The sequence below is a fragment of the Piliocolobus tephrosceles genome, chromosome 2 (genome assembly GCF_002776525.5).
Source record: "Piliocolobus tephrosceles isolate RC106 chromosome 2, ASM277652v3, whole genome shotgun sequence".
NCBI classification, from domain to species: Eukaryota; Metazoa; Chordata; class Mammalia; order Primates; family Cercopithecidae; genus Piliocolobus; species Piliocolobus tephrosceles.
Window position 1 is genome coordinate 179506265 of NC_045435.1, and position 17652 is coordinate 179523916.

The 17652-nt window shown below is 39.8% G+C and overlaps 1 protein-coding gene across 6 annotated transcripts in view; it reads right to left on the reverse strand.

Annotated features, from left to right (window-relative positions):
* The window catches only part of CLASP2 (cytoplasmic linker associated protein 2), a 233029-nt gene that overhangs the window by 30001 nt on the left and 185376 nt on the right, over positions 1–17652 (reverse strand). For all 6 annotated transcript variants that reach the window (XM_023214684.2, XM_023214682.2, XM_023214679.2 and 3 more), the window contains one exon: positions 13977–14205. In XM_023214684.2, coding sequence (XP_023070452.1) covers positions 13977–14205 — 229 coding nt within the window. The remainder of the gene's footprint in view (positions 1–13976; positions 14206–17652) is intronic.

The window sequence follows — 17652 nt, forward strand, 5'->3', positions numbered from 1 at the left end:
AGTATCTTCTCCCACCACATGAAGCTACAAATCAGTAACAGGAGTAAAACTGGAAAATTCACAAGTTTGAGGAAATTAAACAACACACTCTTAATAGATCAAAGAAGAAATTAGAAAAACTAGAGAGACAACTGAATAAAAACAACTACATACCAAAACTTATATGAGAGAGTGAAAACAGTGCTAAGGGGGAAATTTATAGCTATAAATGTGTTAATTTATAACTGAGAGAGGATACAGGGGCAAGACGGCCGACTAGAAGTAGCTAGTGTGCATGGCTCTCACAGAGAGGAAGGGAAGGGCTCAGTAAACACACCTTCAACTCAAACATCCAGGTGCTCGCAATGGGACTAATCAAGGACACAAACTGACCCACAGAGAACAAAGAAAAGTAAGACAGGACAACAGCCCACTAGAGCGCAACACGGAGCCAGGGGAACCTCCCCTGCCTAGGAAAGCGGTGAGTGAATATGTGACCCCAGGGAACCATGCTTCTCCCACCGATCTCTGCAACCCTCGGGTCAGGAGATCTCCTTGTGCACCCACTCCACCAGCCTTCAGTCTGTCAGAATTATGTGGAGTCTTGGCAGTGGAGCCACTCAGGCATGCGTGGAGACCCTGGAGCCTTACATACTCGGGCTTTCAGACAAAGGTAGCTACAGCTCCGGCAAAGTGGGAGGTTAGACCCCCGTACATAGCCTTAGGAAAGAGGCTGAATCCAGGGGACTGAGCAGTGATAGCCTGCAGGCCCCAATTCCACAGCACCTCACAAGACAAGACCCACTGGCTTGGAATTCCAGACAGCCACCGGTAGCGGCACCGCACCTCCCTAAGAAGGAGCTCCCGGCAGGAGGGGTGAGCTGCCATCTTTGCTGTTTGGGTGACTTGGCTGATCGAGCCTTCCGGCTTTATAGAGTTTGAGCTGACCAGGGGGCAGAAGGGATTCCCCCACCATAGATGCTCTACCAAAGCGTGGTCAGGTTGCTGCTGCTGCTTTTTTAAAAAATTTATAGCTGGGATTACAGGTGTGCCCCACCACGCCCGGCTAATTTTTGTATTTTTAGTAGAAATGGGTTTTTACCATGTTGGCCAGGCTGGTCTTGAACTCCTGATGTCAAGTGATCTGCCTGCCTTGGCCTCCCAAAGTGCTCGGATGTCATAATATACAGAGACTCAAAATAAAGGTATGGAGGAAAATCTACCAAGCAAATGTAAAACAAAAAATCAGGGGTTGCAATCTAATTTCAGAGAGAAGAGATTTTGAACCAACAAAGACCAAAGAAGACAAAGTAGGACATTCCATAATGGAAAAGGGTTCAATTCAACAAGGAGACCTAAGTATCCTAAACATATATGCACCCAACACAGGAGCACAGATTCATAAAGCAAATTCTTAAAGATCTACAAAGAGACATAGATTCCCACACAGTAACAGCAGGAGACTTCAACACTCCACTGATAGTATTAGATCATCGAGGCAGAAAATTAACAAGATATTCAGGACCTAAACTCAACATTGGGCCAAATGGATCTGACAGACCTCTACAGAACTCTCCACCCTGAACCAACAGAATATACATTTTTCTTATCATCGCATGGCACATACTCTAAAATGGTCCACATAAATTATGGATATAAAACAATCCTCAAGAAATGTAAAAGAACCAAAATGATACCAGACACAAGCTTGCACCACAGTGCAATAAAAATAAAAGTCAAGACTATAAAAATTGCTAAAAACCATACAATTATATGGAATTAAACAACATGCTCCTGAATGATTTTTGGGTAAATAATGAAATTAAGGCAGAAATCAAGTTCTTTGAAAACAATGAGAACAAAGATACAAGACATCAGAATCTTTGAGATACAGCTTTGGCAGTGTTAAGAGGTAAATTCATAGCACTAAATGCCAACATCAAAAAGTTAGATCTCAAAATAACAATCTAACTTCATAACTGAAAGAATTAGAGAAGGAAGAACAAATTAACCCCAATGTTAGCAGAAGACGAGAAATAAAAATCAGAGCTGAAATGAAATAAATTGAGACACAAAACATCATTCAAAAGATCATAATTCAGGAGTTGTTTTTGAAAAAAATTAATAAAATAGGCCACTAGCTAGACTAACGAAGAAGGAGAGAAGATCCAAATAAACACAATTAGAAATGATGAAGGGAATGTTACTACTGACCGCACAGAAATAAAACAAACATCAGAAACTACTACGAATACCTCTATGCATACAAACTAGAAAACCTAGAAGAGACAGATAAATTCCTGGACACATACACCCTCCCAAAACTGATGCAGGAAGAAACTGAGTCCCTGAACAGACCAATAACAAGTTCCAAAATTGAATCAGTAATAGATAGCATACCAATAATAATTTTAAAAAGCCTGGGATCTGATGAATTCACAGCTGAATTCTACCAGATGTACAAATAAAAGCTGGTACCATTCCTACAGAAACGATTCCAAAAAAGTGAGGAGGAAAGACTTCTTCACAACTCATTTTGAGGCCAGCATCACAGAACAATACCAAAACCTGCCAAAGTCTGGGTACGGTGGCTCACACCTGTAACCCTAGCACTTTGGGAGCCTGAGGCAGGCAGATCACCTGAGGTCAGGAGTTTGAGACCATCCTGGCCAACAAGGTTAAAACCCATCTCTACTAAAAATACAAAAATTAGCCAGGTGTGGTGGCATGCACCTGTAATCCCACCTATTCCGGAGGCTGAGGCAGCAGAATTGCTTGAACCCAGGAGGTGGAGGTCGTAGTGAGCCGAGATCACACCACTGTCCTCCAGCCTGGGTGACGGAGCCAGACTGTCTCAAAACAAAACAAAACAAAACACCACAACAACAACAAAAAGAAAACTTCAGGCCAGTATTGTTGATGAACATCAATGTAAGATCCTTAAGAAAATACTGACAAACCGAATCCAGCAGGACATCAAAAAGCTAATCCACCATGATCATGTAGGTCTCATCCCTGGATGCAAGGCTGGCTCAACATACATAAATCAATATACGTGATTCATCACATAAACAGAACTAAAGACAAAAACCACATGATTATTTCAATAGACACAAAAAAGACTTGATAAAATTCAACATTGCTTCATGTTAAAATTCTCAATAAACTAGGTATTGAAGGAACATACCTCAAAATAATAAGAGCCATATATGACAATCCCACAGCAGCCAACATTATTCAAAGCTGGAAGCAGTCCCCTTGAAAACTGGCACAAGACAAGGATGTTCTCTCTCAACACTTCTACTAAACATAGTTTTGGAAGTCCTAGCCAGAGCAATCAGGCAAGAAAAGAAATAAAGGGCATCTAGGTTGGGCATGGTGGCTCACACCTGTAATCCCAGCATTTTGGGATGCTGAGGTGAGTGGATCACTTGAGGTCAGGTGTTCAAGACTAGCCTGGCTAACATGGTGAAACCCCATCTCTACTAAAAATAGAAAATCAGCCTGGAGTGGTGGCGTGTGCCTGCAGACCCAGCTACTTGGGAAGCTGAGGCAGGAGAATTGCTTGAATCCAGAAGGCAGAGGTTGCTGTGAGCCAAGACTGTGCCACAGCACTCCAGCCTGGGTGAAAGAGCAAGAGTCCATCCAAAAAAAAAAAAAAAAAAAAGAAATAAAGATAAAGGGCATCCAAACATAAAGAGAAAGTCAAACTATCTCTGTTTGCAGACAACATCATTTTATATTTAGAAAACCCCATAATCTTAGCACAAAAGCTCCTCAAGCTGGTAAACAACTTCAGCTAAATTGCAGGATATAAAATCAATGTACTAAAATCACTAGCATTCCTATACACTAACAACAGCCAAACCAAGAGTCAAATCAGAAAGGTAATCCCATTCACAACTGCCATAAAAAGAGTAAAATACCTAGGAATATAGCTAACCAGAGAAGTGAAAGATCTCTACAATGAGAATTACAAAACACTACTCAAAGAAATCAGAGAAGACACAAACAAATGGAAAAACATCTCAGCCCATGGATAGGAAGAATCAATATCATTAAAATGACTATACTGTCCAAAGCAATTTACAGATTCAATGCTATTCCTATCAAACTATCAATGACATTCTTCACAGAACTTGAAAAATCTATTTTAAAATTCATATGGAACCAAACAAGAGCCCAAATAGCCAAGGCAATCCTAGGCAAAAAGAACAAAGTGGAGGCATCATGTTACCTGATTTCAAACTATACTACAAGGATACAGTAAGCAAAACAGCATGGTACTAGCACAAAAACAGGCACATAGACCAATGAACAGAATAGAGAGCCTAGAAATAAGACTGCAAATCTGTGATCATCTGATCTTCTACAAAGATGACAAAAACAAGCAATGGGGAAAAGACTCCCTACTCAAAAAATGGTGCTTGGATAATTGGCTAGCCCAGAAGACTGAAGCTGGACCCCTTCCTTATGCCATATACAAAAATCAACTCAATATGGATTAAAGACGTTAAATGTAAAACCCAAAACTATAAAAACCCTGGAAGACAACCTAGGCAATACCATCTTGAACATAGGAAAGGGCAAAGATTTAATGACAAAGATACCAAAACCAATCACAAGAAAAGCAAAAATAGGCAAGTGTGATCTAATTAAACTTAAGAGCTTCTGCACAGCAAAAAGAAGTACCAACAGAGTAAACAGACAACCTAAAGAATGGGAGAAGATATTTGTAAACTATGCGCCTGACAAAGGTCTAATATTCAGCATCGATAGAGAACTTAAACAAATTTACAAGCGAAAAACAACCCCACTAAAAAGCGGGCAAAGGATATGAACCGACACTTCTCAAAAGAAGATATACAGATGGCCAAACAAGCATATGAAAGAAAGCTCCGTATCACTGATCATTAGAGGAATGCAAATCAAAACCGCAATGAGATATATCATCTCTTACCAGTCAGAATGGCTGTTATTAAAAAGCCAAAAAATAACAGATGTTGGTGAGGTTATGGAGAAAAGAGAACACTTAAACACTGTTGGCGGGAGTGTAAATTAGTTCAACCATTGTGGAAAGCAGTATGACAATTCCTCAAAGAGCTAAAAGCAGAACTACCATTCAACCCAGCAATCCCATCAACTGGGTATATACTCAAAGGAATAATAATCATTCTACCATAAAGACACATGCACATGAATGTTCACTGCAGCACTATTCACAATAGTAAAGACATGGAATCAACCTAAATGCCCATTAGTGATGGATCGGATAAAGAAAATGTGGTACATACACACCATGGAATACTATGCAGCCATAAAAAAGAATGAGATCATGTCTTTTTTGGGAGCATGGATGGAGCTGGAAGCTATTATCCTTAGCAAACTAACGCAGGAACAGAAAACCAAATACTGCATGTTCTCACTTACAAGTGGGCACTAAACCATAAGAACTTATGAACACAAATAAAAAAAAGACACTGGGGTCTACTTGAGGGGGTGAGGGTGGGAGGACAGGAGGAGGGAGAGGAGCAGAAAAGATAACTATTGGGTTCTAGGCTTAAAACTTGGGTAATGAAATAATATGTACAACAACCTCCTGTGATATGTGTTTACCTATGTAACAAACCTTCACATGTACCTCCAAACCTAAAAGTTAAAAATAAACAAATGAGAAATATTTCAAATCAGCAACCTAACTTTACAACTAGAAAAAGCAACAAACTAAACCTAAAGCTAGCAGAATGAAGAAAATAATAAAGATCAGAGCAGAGAGCAACAAAATAGAGAACAGAAAAATAGAAAAAAAAAAATCAATGAAATCAAATGTTGGTTCTTTGAGAAGATAAAAAAAGTTGACAAACCTTCAGCTAGATCAGCAGTTCCCAACGTTGTTAGCACTAAGACTGGTTTTATGGAAGACAATTTTTCCACAGACCAGTGCAGACGGGGAATGGTTTCGGGATCAAACAGTTTCACCTCAGATCACCTGTCATCAGATTCTCATAAGGAGTGTGCAACCTAGATCCCTCGCACAACAGGATTTACACTCCTATGAGAATTTAATGCTGCTGCTGATCTGACAGGAGGCGGAGCTCAGGTGGTAACACTCACTAGCCTGCCCCTCACCTCCTGCTGTGTAGCCCGGTTCCTAACAGGCCACAGACTGGTACTGGTCCCAAGCCTGGGCTAGGAACCCCAGAGCTAGATGGACTAAGACAAAAAGAGAGAAGGTTCAAATTACTGAAATCAGAAATGAAAGCAGGGACATTACTTTTTTTTTTTTTTTTGAGACAGAGTCTCGCTCTGTCACCCTGGCTGGAGTGCAGGGGCCGGATCTCAGCTCACTGCAAGCTCCGCCTCCCGGGTTTACGCCATTCTCCTGCCTCAGCCTCCCAAGTAGCTGGGACTACAGGCACCAGCCACCTTGCCCAGCTAGCTTTTTGTATTTTTTAGTAGAGACGGGGTTTCACCGTGTTACCCAGGATGGTCTCGAACTCCTGACCTCATGATCCGCCCGTCTCGGCCTCCCAAAGTGCTGGGATTACAGGCTTGAGCCACTGCGCCCGGCCGGGACATTACTATTAATTCTAAAGAAACAAAAAGGGTTATGAAAGAGTATTATGAACAAACTGGATAACCCAGATGAAATAAACTCCTCAAAACACAAAACCTACAAAGACTACATCACAAAGAAATTTAAAAATCTGAATAAATCTTTATATTAAGGAGACTGAATCAGTAATCAAAAATCTCCTGACAAAGAAAAGTCCAGGACCTGAGGGCTTCACTGTTGAATTCTACCAAACATTTTAGGAGAATTAATATTAGCCCTTCTTAAATGTTTCTGAAATACGGAAGAGGAGGGAACCCTTCCTAACGCGTTCTATGAGGCCAGCTTACCCTGATACAAAGCCAGACAAAGATACTATAAGAAAAGGAAACTACTGACCAATATCCCTTATGAACACTGATGCAAAAAACCTGAATAAAATACTAGCAAACCAAATTCAGCAGCATATTAAAAGGATTATACATTATGACCAAATGGGATTTATTACTAAATGTAAGGATGGCTCAACATACAAAAACTCATCAATGTAATATACCACATTAACAGAAAGAAGGAAGAATCCTCACACATAATCATTTCCATGCTTACAGAAAAAGCATTTTATAAAATTCAACATTCTTTCCTGATAAAAACACTCAACAAGCTAGGAATCAAAGAAACTACTCCAAAATAATAGAAGTGATATATGAAAAACCCACAGTAAACATCATACTTTCTTCTGAGATCAGAAACAAGGTAACAGCACCTGCTTTTGCCTTTTCTATTCAACAGAGTATGGAAAGTTCTAGCCAGAGCAACCAGGCAAGAAAAAGAAAAAAAAAAAAAGCATCTAAAATGGAAAGGAAGAAGCAAAATTATCTCTGTTCACAGATAATACAATCTTATATTTAGAAAACTCTAGACTCCACACACAAAAATTAGAACTAATAAATGAATTCAGCAAAGTAGGACATAAAATCAATACCCAAAAATCATTTGTATTTCTATACATTAACAATGAACAATCTAAAAGGGAACTTACAAAAATAATTCCATTTCACGAGCATCAAACAGAATAAAATACGGTCACGTGTTGCTTAACAACCGGAATACGTTTTGAGAAATGTGTTAGGTGATTTCCTCACTGTGTGAACTTCACAGAGTATATTAACACAAACGCTATAGCCTACTATATACCTAGGCTATAAATCAGAACTAACAAATGAATTCAGCAAAGCAGTAGGACACAAAAATCAACACTCTAAAATAATTTGCATTTCTATACATTAACAATGAACACTCTAAAAAGGAACTTAAAGATAGCCTATTGCTCCTAGGCTACAAACCTGTACAGCATATTAATGTACTGAATACTGCAGGCACTGTAACGTGATAAGTATTTGTGTATCTAAACACAGAAAAGGTACAGTAAAAATACAATATAAAAGATGAAAAATGGTACACTTGTATAGGGCATTTACCATGAATGGAACCTGCAGGACTGGAAGTTTCTCTGGGTGAAATCAGTGAGTGGTGAGTGAAAGTGAAGGCCTAGGACATTCCTGTAAGACTTATAAACACTATACACTTAGGCTATGCTACATTTACAAAAAGATTTTTCTTTCTTCAGTGATAAATTAATCTTAACTTACTATAACACTTTTACTTCACAAACAAATTTTTAAAAATCTTTTGACTCTTGTGTAATAACACTCTGCTTAAAACACAAACGCACTGTACAACTGTACAAAAATATTTTCTTTCTTTACATCCTTTTTTCTCTTTTTTTTGAGAAAAGGTCTTGGTCTGTTGCCTAGGCTGGAGTGCAGTGGTGCACTCACTGTACCTCCTGGTCCTCAAGTGGTCCTTCTACCTCGGCCTCTCAAGTAGCTGGAACTGAAGGTATGTGCTGGCAGTCCTGGCTACATTTTTTAAAAAATTTTTTTGTAGAGATGGGTCTCCCTATGTTGCCCAGGCTGGTCTCAATTTCCTGACCTCAAGAGATCCTTTCACCTTGGCTTCCTAAAGTACTGGGATTACAGGCATGAGCCACTTCACATTCTTATTTTAGGAGCCATTTTCTATCAAAGTTTTTAAAAATTTTTAAACTTTTTTGTTAACCTAAGACACAAACACACACATTAGTCTAGTCCTACACAGGGTCGAGATCAACTTCACTGTCTTCCACCTCCACATCTTGTCCCACTGAAAGATCTTCAGGGGTAATAACATGCATGGGGCTGTCATTTCCTATGACAACAATGCCTTCTTGTGGAATACCTCCTGAAGGACCCAAATGAGGCTGTTATACAATTAACTTTTTTTTTTTTTTTTAAATAAGTATGAGTACACTGTAAAATAGTGATGAAAAGTATAGTAAATACTAAAACCAGGCTGTGCACGGTGGCGCATGCCTTGCAATCTCAGCATTTTGCAAAGCTAAAGCAGACGGATTGCCTGAGCCCAGGAGTTTTAGACTAGCCTGGACAATATCACAAAACCCCAACTTTACAAAAAAATTTAGCTGGGCATGGTAGTGCATACCTGTTGTCCCAGCTACTCAGGAGGCTAAGGTAGGAGAATAGCTTCAGCCCAGGAGGGTGAGGCTGCAATGAACCAAGATCATGCCACTGCACTCCAGCCTAGGCAACAGAGTAAGACCCTGTCTCAAAAAATAAATAAATAAACAAACCAGTAACGCAGTTGTTTGTTATGGCTATCAAGTATTATGTATTGCACATAATTGTATGTGCTATATTTTTATACAGTTGGCAGTGCAGTAGGTTTGTTTACACCAGTAATATCACAAATGTGTAAGGCATTGCACTATGATGGTATGACAGCAATGATATCACTAGGTAATAGGAATTTTTTAGCTCCATTCAATCTTATGGGACCACTGTCATAAATGGAGTCTGACATTGAAATGTTATGTGCTGCATGGTTGTACATTGGAATTAACCGAGGCGAAAGACTTGTACAATGAAGACTAGAAAAGACTGCAGAAAGAAATAAAAGAAGATATATATAAACAGAAGTACACCCCATTTTCATGGATTGGAACACTTAATAATGTTAAGATATCAATATTATCCAAAGACATCTACAGATTCAGTGCAATCTCTACCAAAATCCCAATGACACTTTTTGCAGAAATAGAGAAATTATCCTAAAATTCATAAGGAATCCTAAGTGACAGCAAATAGCCACAACAGTCTTGAAAAAGAACAAAGCTACAGGACTCATACTTCTTCCTATTTCAATATTTACTACAGAGCTACAGTAATCAAAACAGCATTTTAATGGCATAAAGACAGACACATAGAACAACAGAATATAATATACAGCCCCAGAGGCATAGGCAACAACAACAAAAATAGGCAAATTAAAGTTAATGAAAATTAAAAATTTTTGTGTCTCAAAAAACTGTATCAACAGAGTAAAATGGTAACCCACAGAATGGAAGAAAATATTTGCAAATCATATATCTGACAAGGTATTAATATCTAGAATATACAGAGAACTCCTGCAACAACAACAAAAATAAACAACCTGATTCAAACATGGGCAAAGGAGTAGAAAAGACATTTTTTCAAAGACGGTAATCAAATGGTCAATAAGCACATGAAAAGATGCTCAACATTACTAATCATTAGGGATATGCAAATCAAAACTACAATGAGGGCCAGGTACAACAACTCAGCCTATAATCCCAGCATTTTGGGAGGCTGAGGCAGGTGGATCACCTGAGGTCAGGAGTTCGAGACCAGCCTGACCAACATGAACAAACCCTGTCTCTACCAAAATACAAAAATTAGCCAGGCATGGTGGTGCACACCTGTAATCCCAGTGACTCGGCAGGCTGAGGCAGGAGAATTGCTTGAACCTGGGAGGTGGAGGTTGCAGTGAGCCGAGATCATGCCATTGCACTCCAGCCTGGGTGACAAGAGCGAAACTCCGTCTCAAAAAAAAAAAAAAACAAAATCTACAATAAGATATCACCACACATCCATTCAGATGGATACTATAAAACAACATCAACAACAACAATGAAATAACTAGTATTGGTGAGGATATGGGGAAACTGAAACCCTTCTGCACTGGTGGTGGGAATGTAAAATGGTACAGCTGTTGTGGAAAACAGTACAGTGTCTTAAAAAAATTAAAAACAGAACTACCATATGATCCAGCAATTCTACTTCTGGGTATTTACCCATCAAAACTGAAAACAGGGTGTTGAAGAGGTATGCGCACACCAATGTTCACAGCAACATTATTCATAACAGCTAAAACTTGGAAGCAACACAGGTATCCATCAATGGATGAACCGATAAGCAAAATGTGGCACATACACACAATGGAATATTATTCAGCCTTACAAAGGAAGAAAATTCTGACATACGCTACAACATGAATCAACCTTGAGCATATCACGCTAAATGAAAAAAGCCAGTCACAAAATGACAAGCAATGTATGACTCCACTTATACAGAGTACTTAAGAGTAGACAAAAATCAGACACACAAGAGAATGGTAGTTGCCAAGGGCTGGAGTGAGGGTGGAATTGGGGAGTTATTATTTAATGGGTATAGAGTTTCAGTTTTACAACCTGAAAAGAATTATGTAAGATGGATGGTCATGATGGATGTGCAACAATATGAATGTATTTAAAATCACTAAACTGTATATATAAAATGCTTAAGATACTAAATTTTATGTGTATTTTAACACAGCAAAACAAAATTGGAAAAAAGACATTACTGGGACAACTGGCAAATTCTAATGGGGTTTAAGGATTAGGTGGTTATTAATATACCAATGATAATTTCATGATTTAAAAAAATTTTTTTAAAGATTCTGTGGTCTAGGGGGAAGAAAAGAAAAAAAAATTTTTTTTTGGTAATTATTAGTTTTTGAGAGACAGAATCTCATTTGTTGTCCAGGCTTTAGTACAGGACTCTTCACAGGCATCATCATAGTGTACTGTAGCCTGGAACTCCAAGCCTCAAACGATCCTCCTGGCTCAGCCTCCTGAGTAGCTGGGACTACTGGTGCTGGCTAATTTCTTGATTTTGATGAGTATTTTGTTGTTATGCAGGAGAATGTCTTTGTAGAAAATAAATCCTAAAGTGTTTAGGGTGACACAGCATCAGGTTGGTAATTTACTTTCAAATATTTCAGGAAGAAAAAGTTCTTTGTACTGTACTCCCAATTTTTAAGCTCTTGATCATTTTAAGATGAAAAAAATACATATTTATAGCACAATCGAGGCAAGAAAAGTCAGTTGACATTTAGTCTGACATTTTGTGACCCATGTGCATAAATGATTTTTAAATAATTATTGCTACTGAAGCTAAGTCTCAATTTACCAGGCTGATGCTACTACATAGTGTTCAGTGGATACTTTTATGCTATGTCCAATTTATTTACCAATGTTACACCGCTATCATGACTAAACCTCAGCAAGACAGTCAACTATTTGTGACAGATTAAAACACATCAAAGCCTATAATTGTGGCAATTTTCTATATCCTTATGCAATTTGGACTTAGTTTGGTAAATTGTCATAATTTTGGCTTTTTGATATTTGTGATATATTAAAGAGAAGGTAATAAAAAGACTCCTCAACTTTGCTAGTAATCAAAGAACTATAAATGAAGCTATTTCTCATTAATAAAAATTTTTTAAATTTAAAAAGATTTCTAGTATTTAATTCCTCAATATCTGATAACCAAGGAAATGCACATTCCATCACAATCACAAACATTTTTAAACATTCTGTGTTGGTGAGAAAATCAGCATTACTTAAACTAGCCAAGTATTTTGAGATGTAAATAGGTAGTAAGTCTAAAACTTTAAATTCACCTATCCTTTAAGTGAGCAATTCCATCTCTAGAAATCTCTTGAAAGCGAATTATCTTGATTTTTCTTTTCTTTTTTTTTGAGACAGGGTCTCACTCTGTCGCCCACGTTGGAGTGCAGTGGTACAATCTCAGCTCACTGAAACCTCCACCTCCCGGGGGGTTCAAGCAATTCTCCTGCCTTAGCTCCCGAGCAGCTGGGATGACAGGCGCATGCCACCACGCCCAGCTAATTTTCATATTTTTAGTAAAGAAGTTTTCACCATGTTGATCAGGCTGGTCTCAAACTTCTGGCCTCAAGTGACCCAGCCACCTCGGCCTCCCAAAGTGTTGGGATTACAGGCATGAGCCACTGCGCCCGGCCATTGATTGTTCTTAAGATTCTTGACACACACAAAAAGAATTACTTATTTATGGGCATAAAGGTTTATGCAGAAATATGTTCATTGACAGCAACATTATAGGAATAAAGAAAAACCTGAATATAGAATCATGGGATAGTGTTGACAGAAAGACTTTCAAGTTTATCTGTGTATAGTTATATATTACTATATAATACTTAAAAAAGTATTAATGAACTAAGTAATTAAGAAAAGATATGTTTCCTTATTATAAAAAATAACTAGGACAGGCACAGTGGCTCACACCTATAATCCCAGCACTTTGAGAGGTTGAGGTGAGAGGATCATTTATGGCCAGGAGTTCAAGACCAGCCTAGGCAACATAGGGAGGTCCCATCTCTATAGAAAACTTATTTGAAAAGGTAAAATTAGCTGAGTATGGTGGTCTGTGGTCCCAGCTACTCAGGAGGCTGAGGTGGGAGGATCGCTTGAGCCTAGGAGGAAAAGGTTGCAGTGAGCTATATTTCAGTGACTACACTCCAGACTGGGCAACAGAGTGACACCTAGTCTCTTAAACAAAACACTAAAACATTTGTAGTGTTTTGTACTGTATCATCAGTTTTGATATAACTTACCTGCATCTTATTGCACACTGGGATTAGGACAGGTGGTATAATCATCATCATCCTCTTTTGGAGGTGATAACTGAGACTCGGGAAAGTTAACCATCTTGACAGGCTATGCAGCTTAGTAAGTGTTAGAGCTTAGAACTAAGCCCGTTTCACCCAAATCCAAATCCTAATGGTAACTTTCCTTATATTTCGTCCTTGAAATGTGTTTTATTAATAAAAAAGTTGATGATTTCATGCTTAAAGGGCTACTATAAAGAATGGGTATTTCTTCAAAGGTTTTGTCATCGTGGTATAAAAATTAATGATCAAATAAATTGTGTCTAGAGATAAAGTAAATGTATAAGCTACAATTGGTTTCAGTTATTTCTGGGTGGTAACTAAGGTTTTCTTGACTATGATCATGATCTCAAGATGACTACCCTGTTTCTCATTCAGGGGTAGAAAATGACCAAAGCACTAGAGATGAGTTCCTAGAAGATGGGAGAAAACATTCTTATTCTAAAAATTGTTGCTTTTCGGGAGTTATAATAAAAGAGCATATGCATTTCTTCTACTTCATTGATTACCAGGTTCTCCAAAACAGACAGCAGCAGTGTGACCCAGAACATACCGTCAGGAAACTGGTCAGCATCATCATCAAACATGGCTTCCTTGAGGGCAGACTTGTTGAAGGGACTGATGCTATCTGAATAGTTATACGGATTATAGTCTCGAGAGCGTGGAGAGGAGTGAGTAGGCACTGAATGAAGCAATGAAGCTTTATTATCGAGAGCTGTTTGGCTTGAGTCAGTGGCATCACCTCCTGCTCTTGGGTCAGACATCCCAGGACCACCACACATCTATCAATGGCAAGGAGAAGGCACAGCAAATTAACTCATTTATTTAACAGTCTACAAAGATATTTCTCTACTGCTTAAAAGACAATTTTAAAAAGATACCAATAACCAGCTAAAAAATTTAAGTAATGGCAATCAACATTATGAGTTACAATTTATATTCCAGATGTCAAAGCTTAAACATATAAACTACAGCTGTGAAGGCAAATAAGAACCGTAAAAGAATGGTGCCTCTAATGATTATTACAGTTCCTTTGCCAACGACCTGACCAGACAATATGTACAGTGTGATTACCAGCAGCTTCTCCATGTCAGTTAAAGATACGAAAGAACTTTCATAAGCAACACAGCACTACAAGCTGCCAGATTCCATTATTAAGGTAATGGTATATCATACAATAGTATGTCAACAAAGCATAGTAAAATCAAATTTAAAAAGGCTTGCTTTAAGGAGGGAAAAAAAAAAAAAAGAAAGGCTTAAAAGGCCTGCATAACTTTTGGAAGGATGCCAAAAGAATTTGGGTACGTTAATGTACTTACCAAAATATGAATATGAATATTGATACAAATACTGGTATCAAAATAATTACTACCACGAGTATCAGCATCACCACCATCCACTGGGCAACTATGTGCCAAGCCATTTGCTAGGTGCTTTACAAATATTCTTAACATATTTACTACGCGGCCGGGCACGGTGGCTCAAGCCTGTAATCCCAGCACTTTGGGAGGCTGAGACGGGTGGATCACGAGGTCAGGAGATCGAGACCATCCTGGCTAACACAGTGAAACCCCGTCTCTACTAAAAAAATACAAAAAACTAGCCGGGCGAGGTGGCGGGCGCCTGTAGTCCCAGCTACTCGGGAGGCTGAGGCAGGAGAATGGCGTAAACCCGGGAGGCGGAACTTGCAATGAGCTGAGATCCGGCCACTGCACTCCAGCCTGGGCGATAGAGCGAGACTCCGTCTCAAAAAAAAAAAAAAAAAATTTACTACACACCTATTATTAAATGCCTGGCATTGTTCACAGCATTGGGAATACATCAGTGAGCAAAAGAGAGAATGATGTCTACCCCAATGGAGTTTATATTTTAGTGGAGGGACAGATGAAAAAAAAAAACAAAACTTTAATGAATGAATAAAGTATATGACATGTCAGAAGAAGGAATCATGAACGATGAGGTGGGAGGACAGAGTTCACAGATTAAATAGGATGAGTAGGGTTCACTGAGAAGCCATTTGAGTAAACACTTGAAGGAAGTAAGGGAATTAGCCAAGGGGCTCTCTGAAGGTAGAGTGTTTCAGGTAGAGAAAACAGCCAATACACAGATCCTGAGGCAGGAACATACATAGTAAGTTCAAGGAACAGCAAGGAGGCCAGTGTGGCAGAAGCAGAGTGAACAAGGAGGAAACTAGCAGGAGATGAGGCCAGAAAGGTAACAGAAAAAAAGTGTATTGTGTAGACTTTGGTTTTTACTCTGAGACAGAGACCTCCTACAGAGTTGAGTGAGAGTGGGAATGTACTGTAGGAGGTCAAGGGCATAATCAAGGAGGAAAAATTTTAATCATCCAGGTGAGAGAAATGATGAAGACGATGGCTCAAACCAGAAAGGCAGTGGTGAGAATAGGCTGAATTCTGGATACATTCTGCAGTGGAGCCAGCAGATTTCCTGACAGATTTGGTATAGAGGATGAGAAAAACAGAGGACTCAACAACTCCTGTCCATGGGTTTTGGCTAGGCAACTAGGGTTGCCATTAACTAAGATAGGATAGAGCAGCTTTAGGGGAGAAGACCAGGAGTTCAAACAGGCAGCTGAATGTGAATGTGGAACTCAGGAAAGAGGTCTAAGCTGAATAGAGTCATAGCATTTATTATACTCACAACAACTTTTAAGGTAAGCAGTGACATCCCTATTTTGTTAATGAAGACTTTGAAGCTTAGAGGTATCACCTGATTAGCTAATAACTGCCAGGAACTGAGATTTGAATTCATTTTGCCAAAATTCACAATTTGAGTTCCCTACCCTGTACCATGCTGTGTCTGAAAAAAAACAAAACAAAACTGAGTCTCAATGAAGCAGTGATTCTTACTAATCTGCGATTGCTACCATATGCAGCTTTGAAGAGTAGGGAACCTCAAATATCAGTGATAAGCTGGTTTTGGCAGCCAGTTTACTAGGCTGACCACAATCTAGCTCTGCCAGATAGGCACAGTGAGAAAAACAACTGCAGGACAGATGGCAGGAAGGCAGAGGAAGAAGTCCTTTGGAGATTGTAGTGCTGAAGCACTATAATTTTCTGTAACTTTGCAAACATTGAGAAACAATGAATTCCATAGGAACTGGTGGGATGGCTCATTCTGTGAAAAGTCTAAGCTGTCAGAGACAAGTCTAAGAAGCAGCAAAGTAAAAAACTATTCTGTGTATAACGGCAGAAGCAATAAACAATATTCAAATATGTCAATAATATTAAATATGTAAGAATGTTGTAGATTATAACATTCTTGCTTCAATGTAATGATGTCTGTGTTTTTAAAAATACTTGAGAGTCGGGTGAGGAGGGCGGAGCAAGATGGCCGAATAGGAACAGCTTCAGTCTCCATCTCCCAGCGCGAGCGACACAGAAGACCGGTGATTTCTGCATTTTCAACTGAGGTACTGGGGTTATCTCACTCGGGAGTGCCGGACAATCCCTGCGGGTCAGCTGCTGCAGCCCGACCAGCGAGAGCTGAAGCAGGGCGAGGCATCGCCTCACCTGGGAAGCGTGAGGGGGAAGGGAATCCCTTTTCCTAGCCAGGGGAACTGAGACACACAACACCTGGAAAATCAGGCAACTCCCACCCCAATACTGCCCTGTAACACCGGCACACCGGAGATTATATCCCACACCTGGCCGGGAGGGTCCCACGCCCACGGAGCCTCCCTCCTTGCTAACACAGCAGTCTGCGGCAATCTAACCGCAAGGCAGCAGCGAGGCTGGGGGAGGGGCGCCCACCATCGCTGAGGCTTAAGTAGGTAAATAAAGCCGCTGGGAAGCTCGAACTGGTGGAGCTCACAGCAGCTCAAGGAAACCTGCCTGTCTCTGTAGACTCCGCCTCTGGGGACAGGGCTCAGCTAAAGGAGCAGAAGCCCGTGCAGATGCGAACGACTCTGTCTGACAGCTTTGAAGAGAGCAGTGGATCTCCCAACACGGAGGTTGAGATCTGAGAAGGGGCAGTCTGCCTGCTCAAGTGGGTCCCTGACCCCTGAGTAGCCTAAATGGGAGACATCCCCCACTAGGGGCAGTCTGACACCCCACACCTCACAGGGTGGAGTACACCCCTGAGAGGAAGCTTCCAAAGCAAGAATCAGACAGGTGCACTTGCTGTTCAGCTATCTTGTGCAACCTCTGCTGCTGACACCCAGGCAAACAGGGTCTGGAGTGGACCTCAAGCAATCTCCAACAGACCTA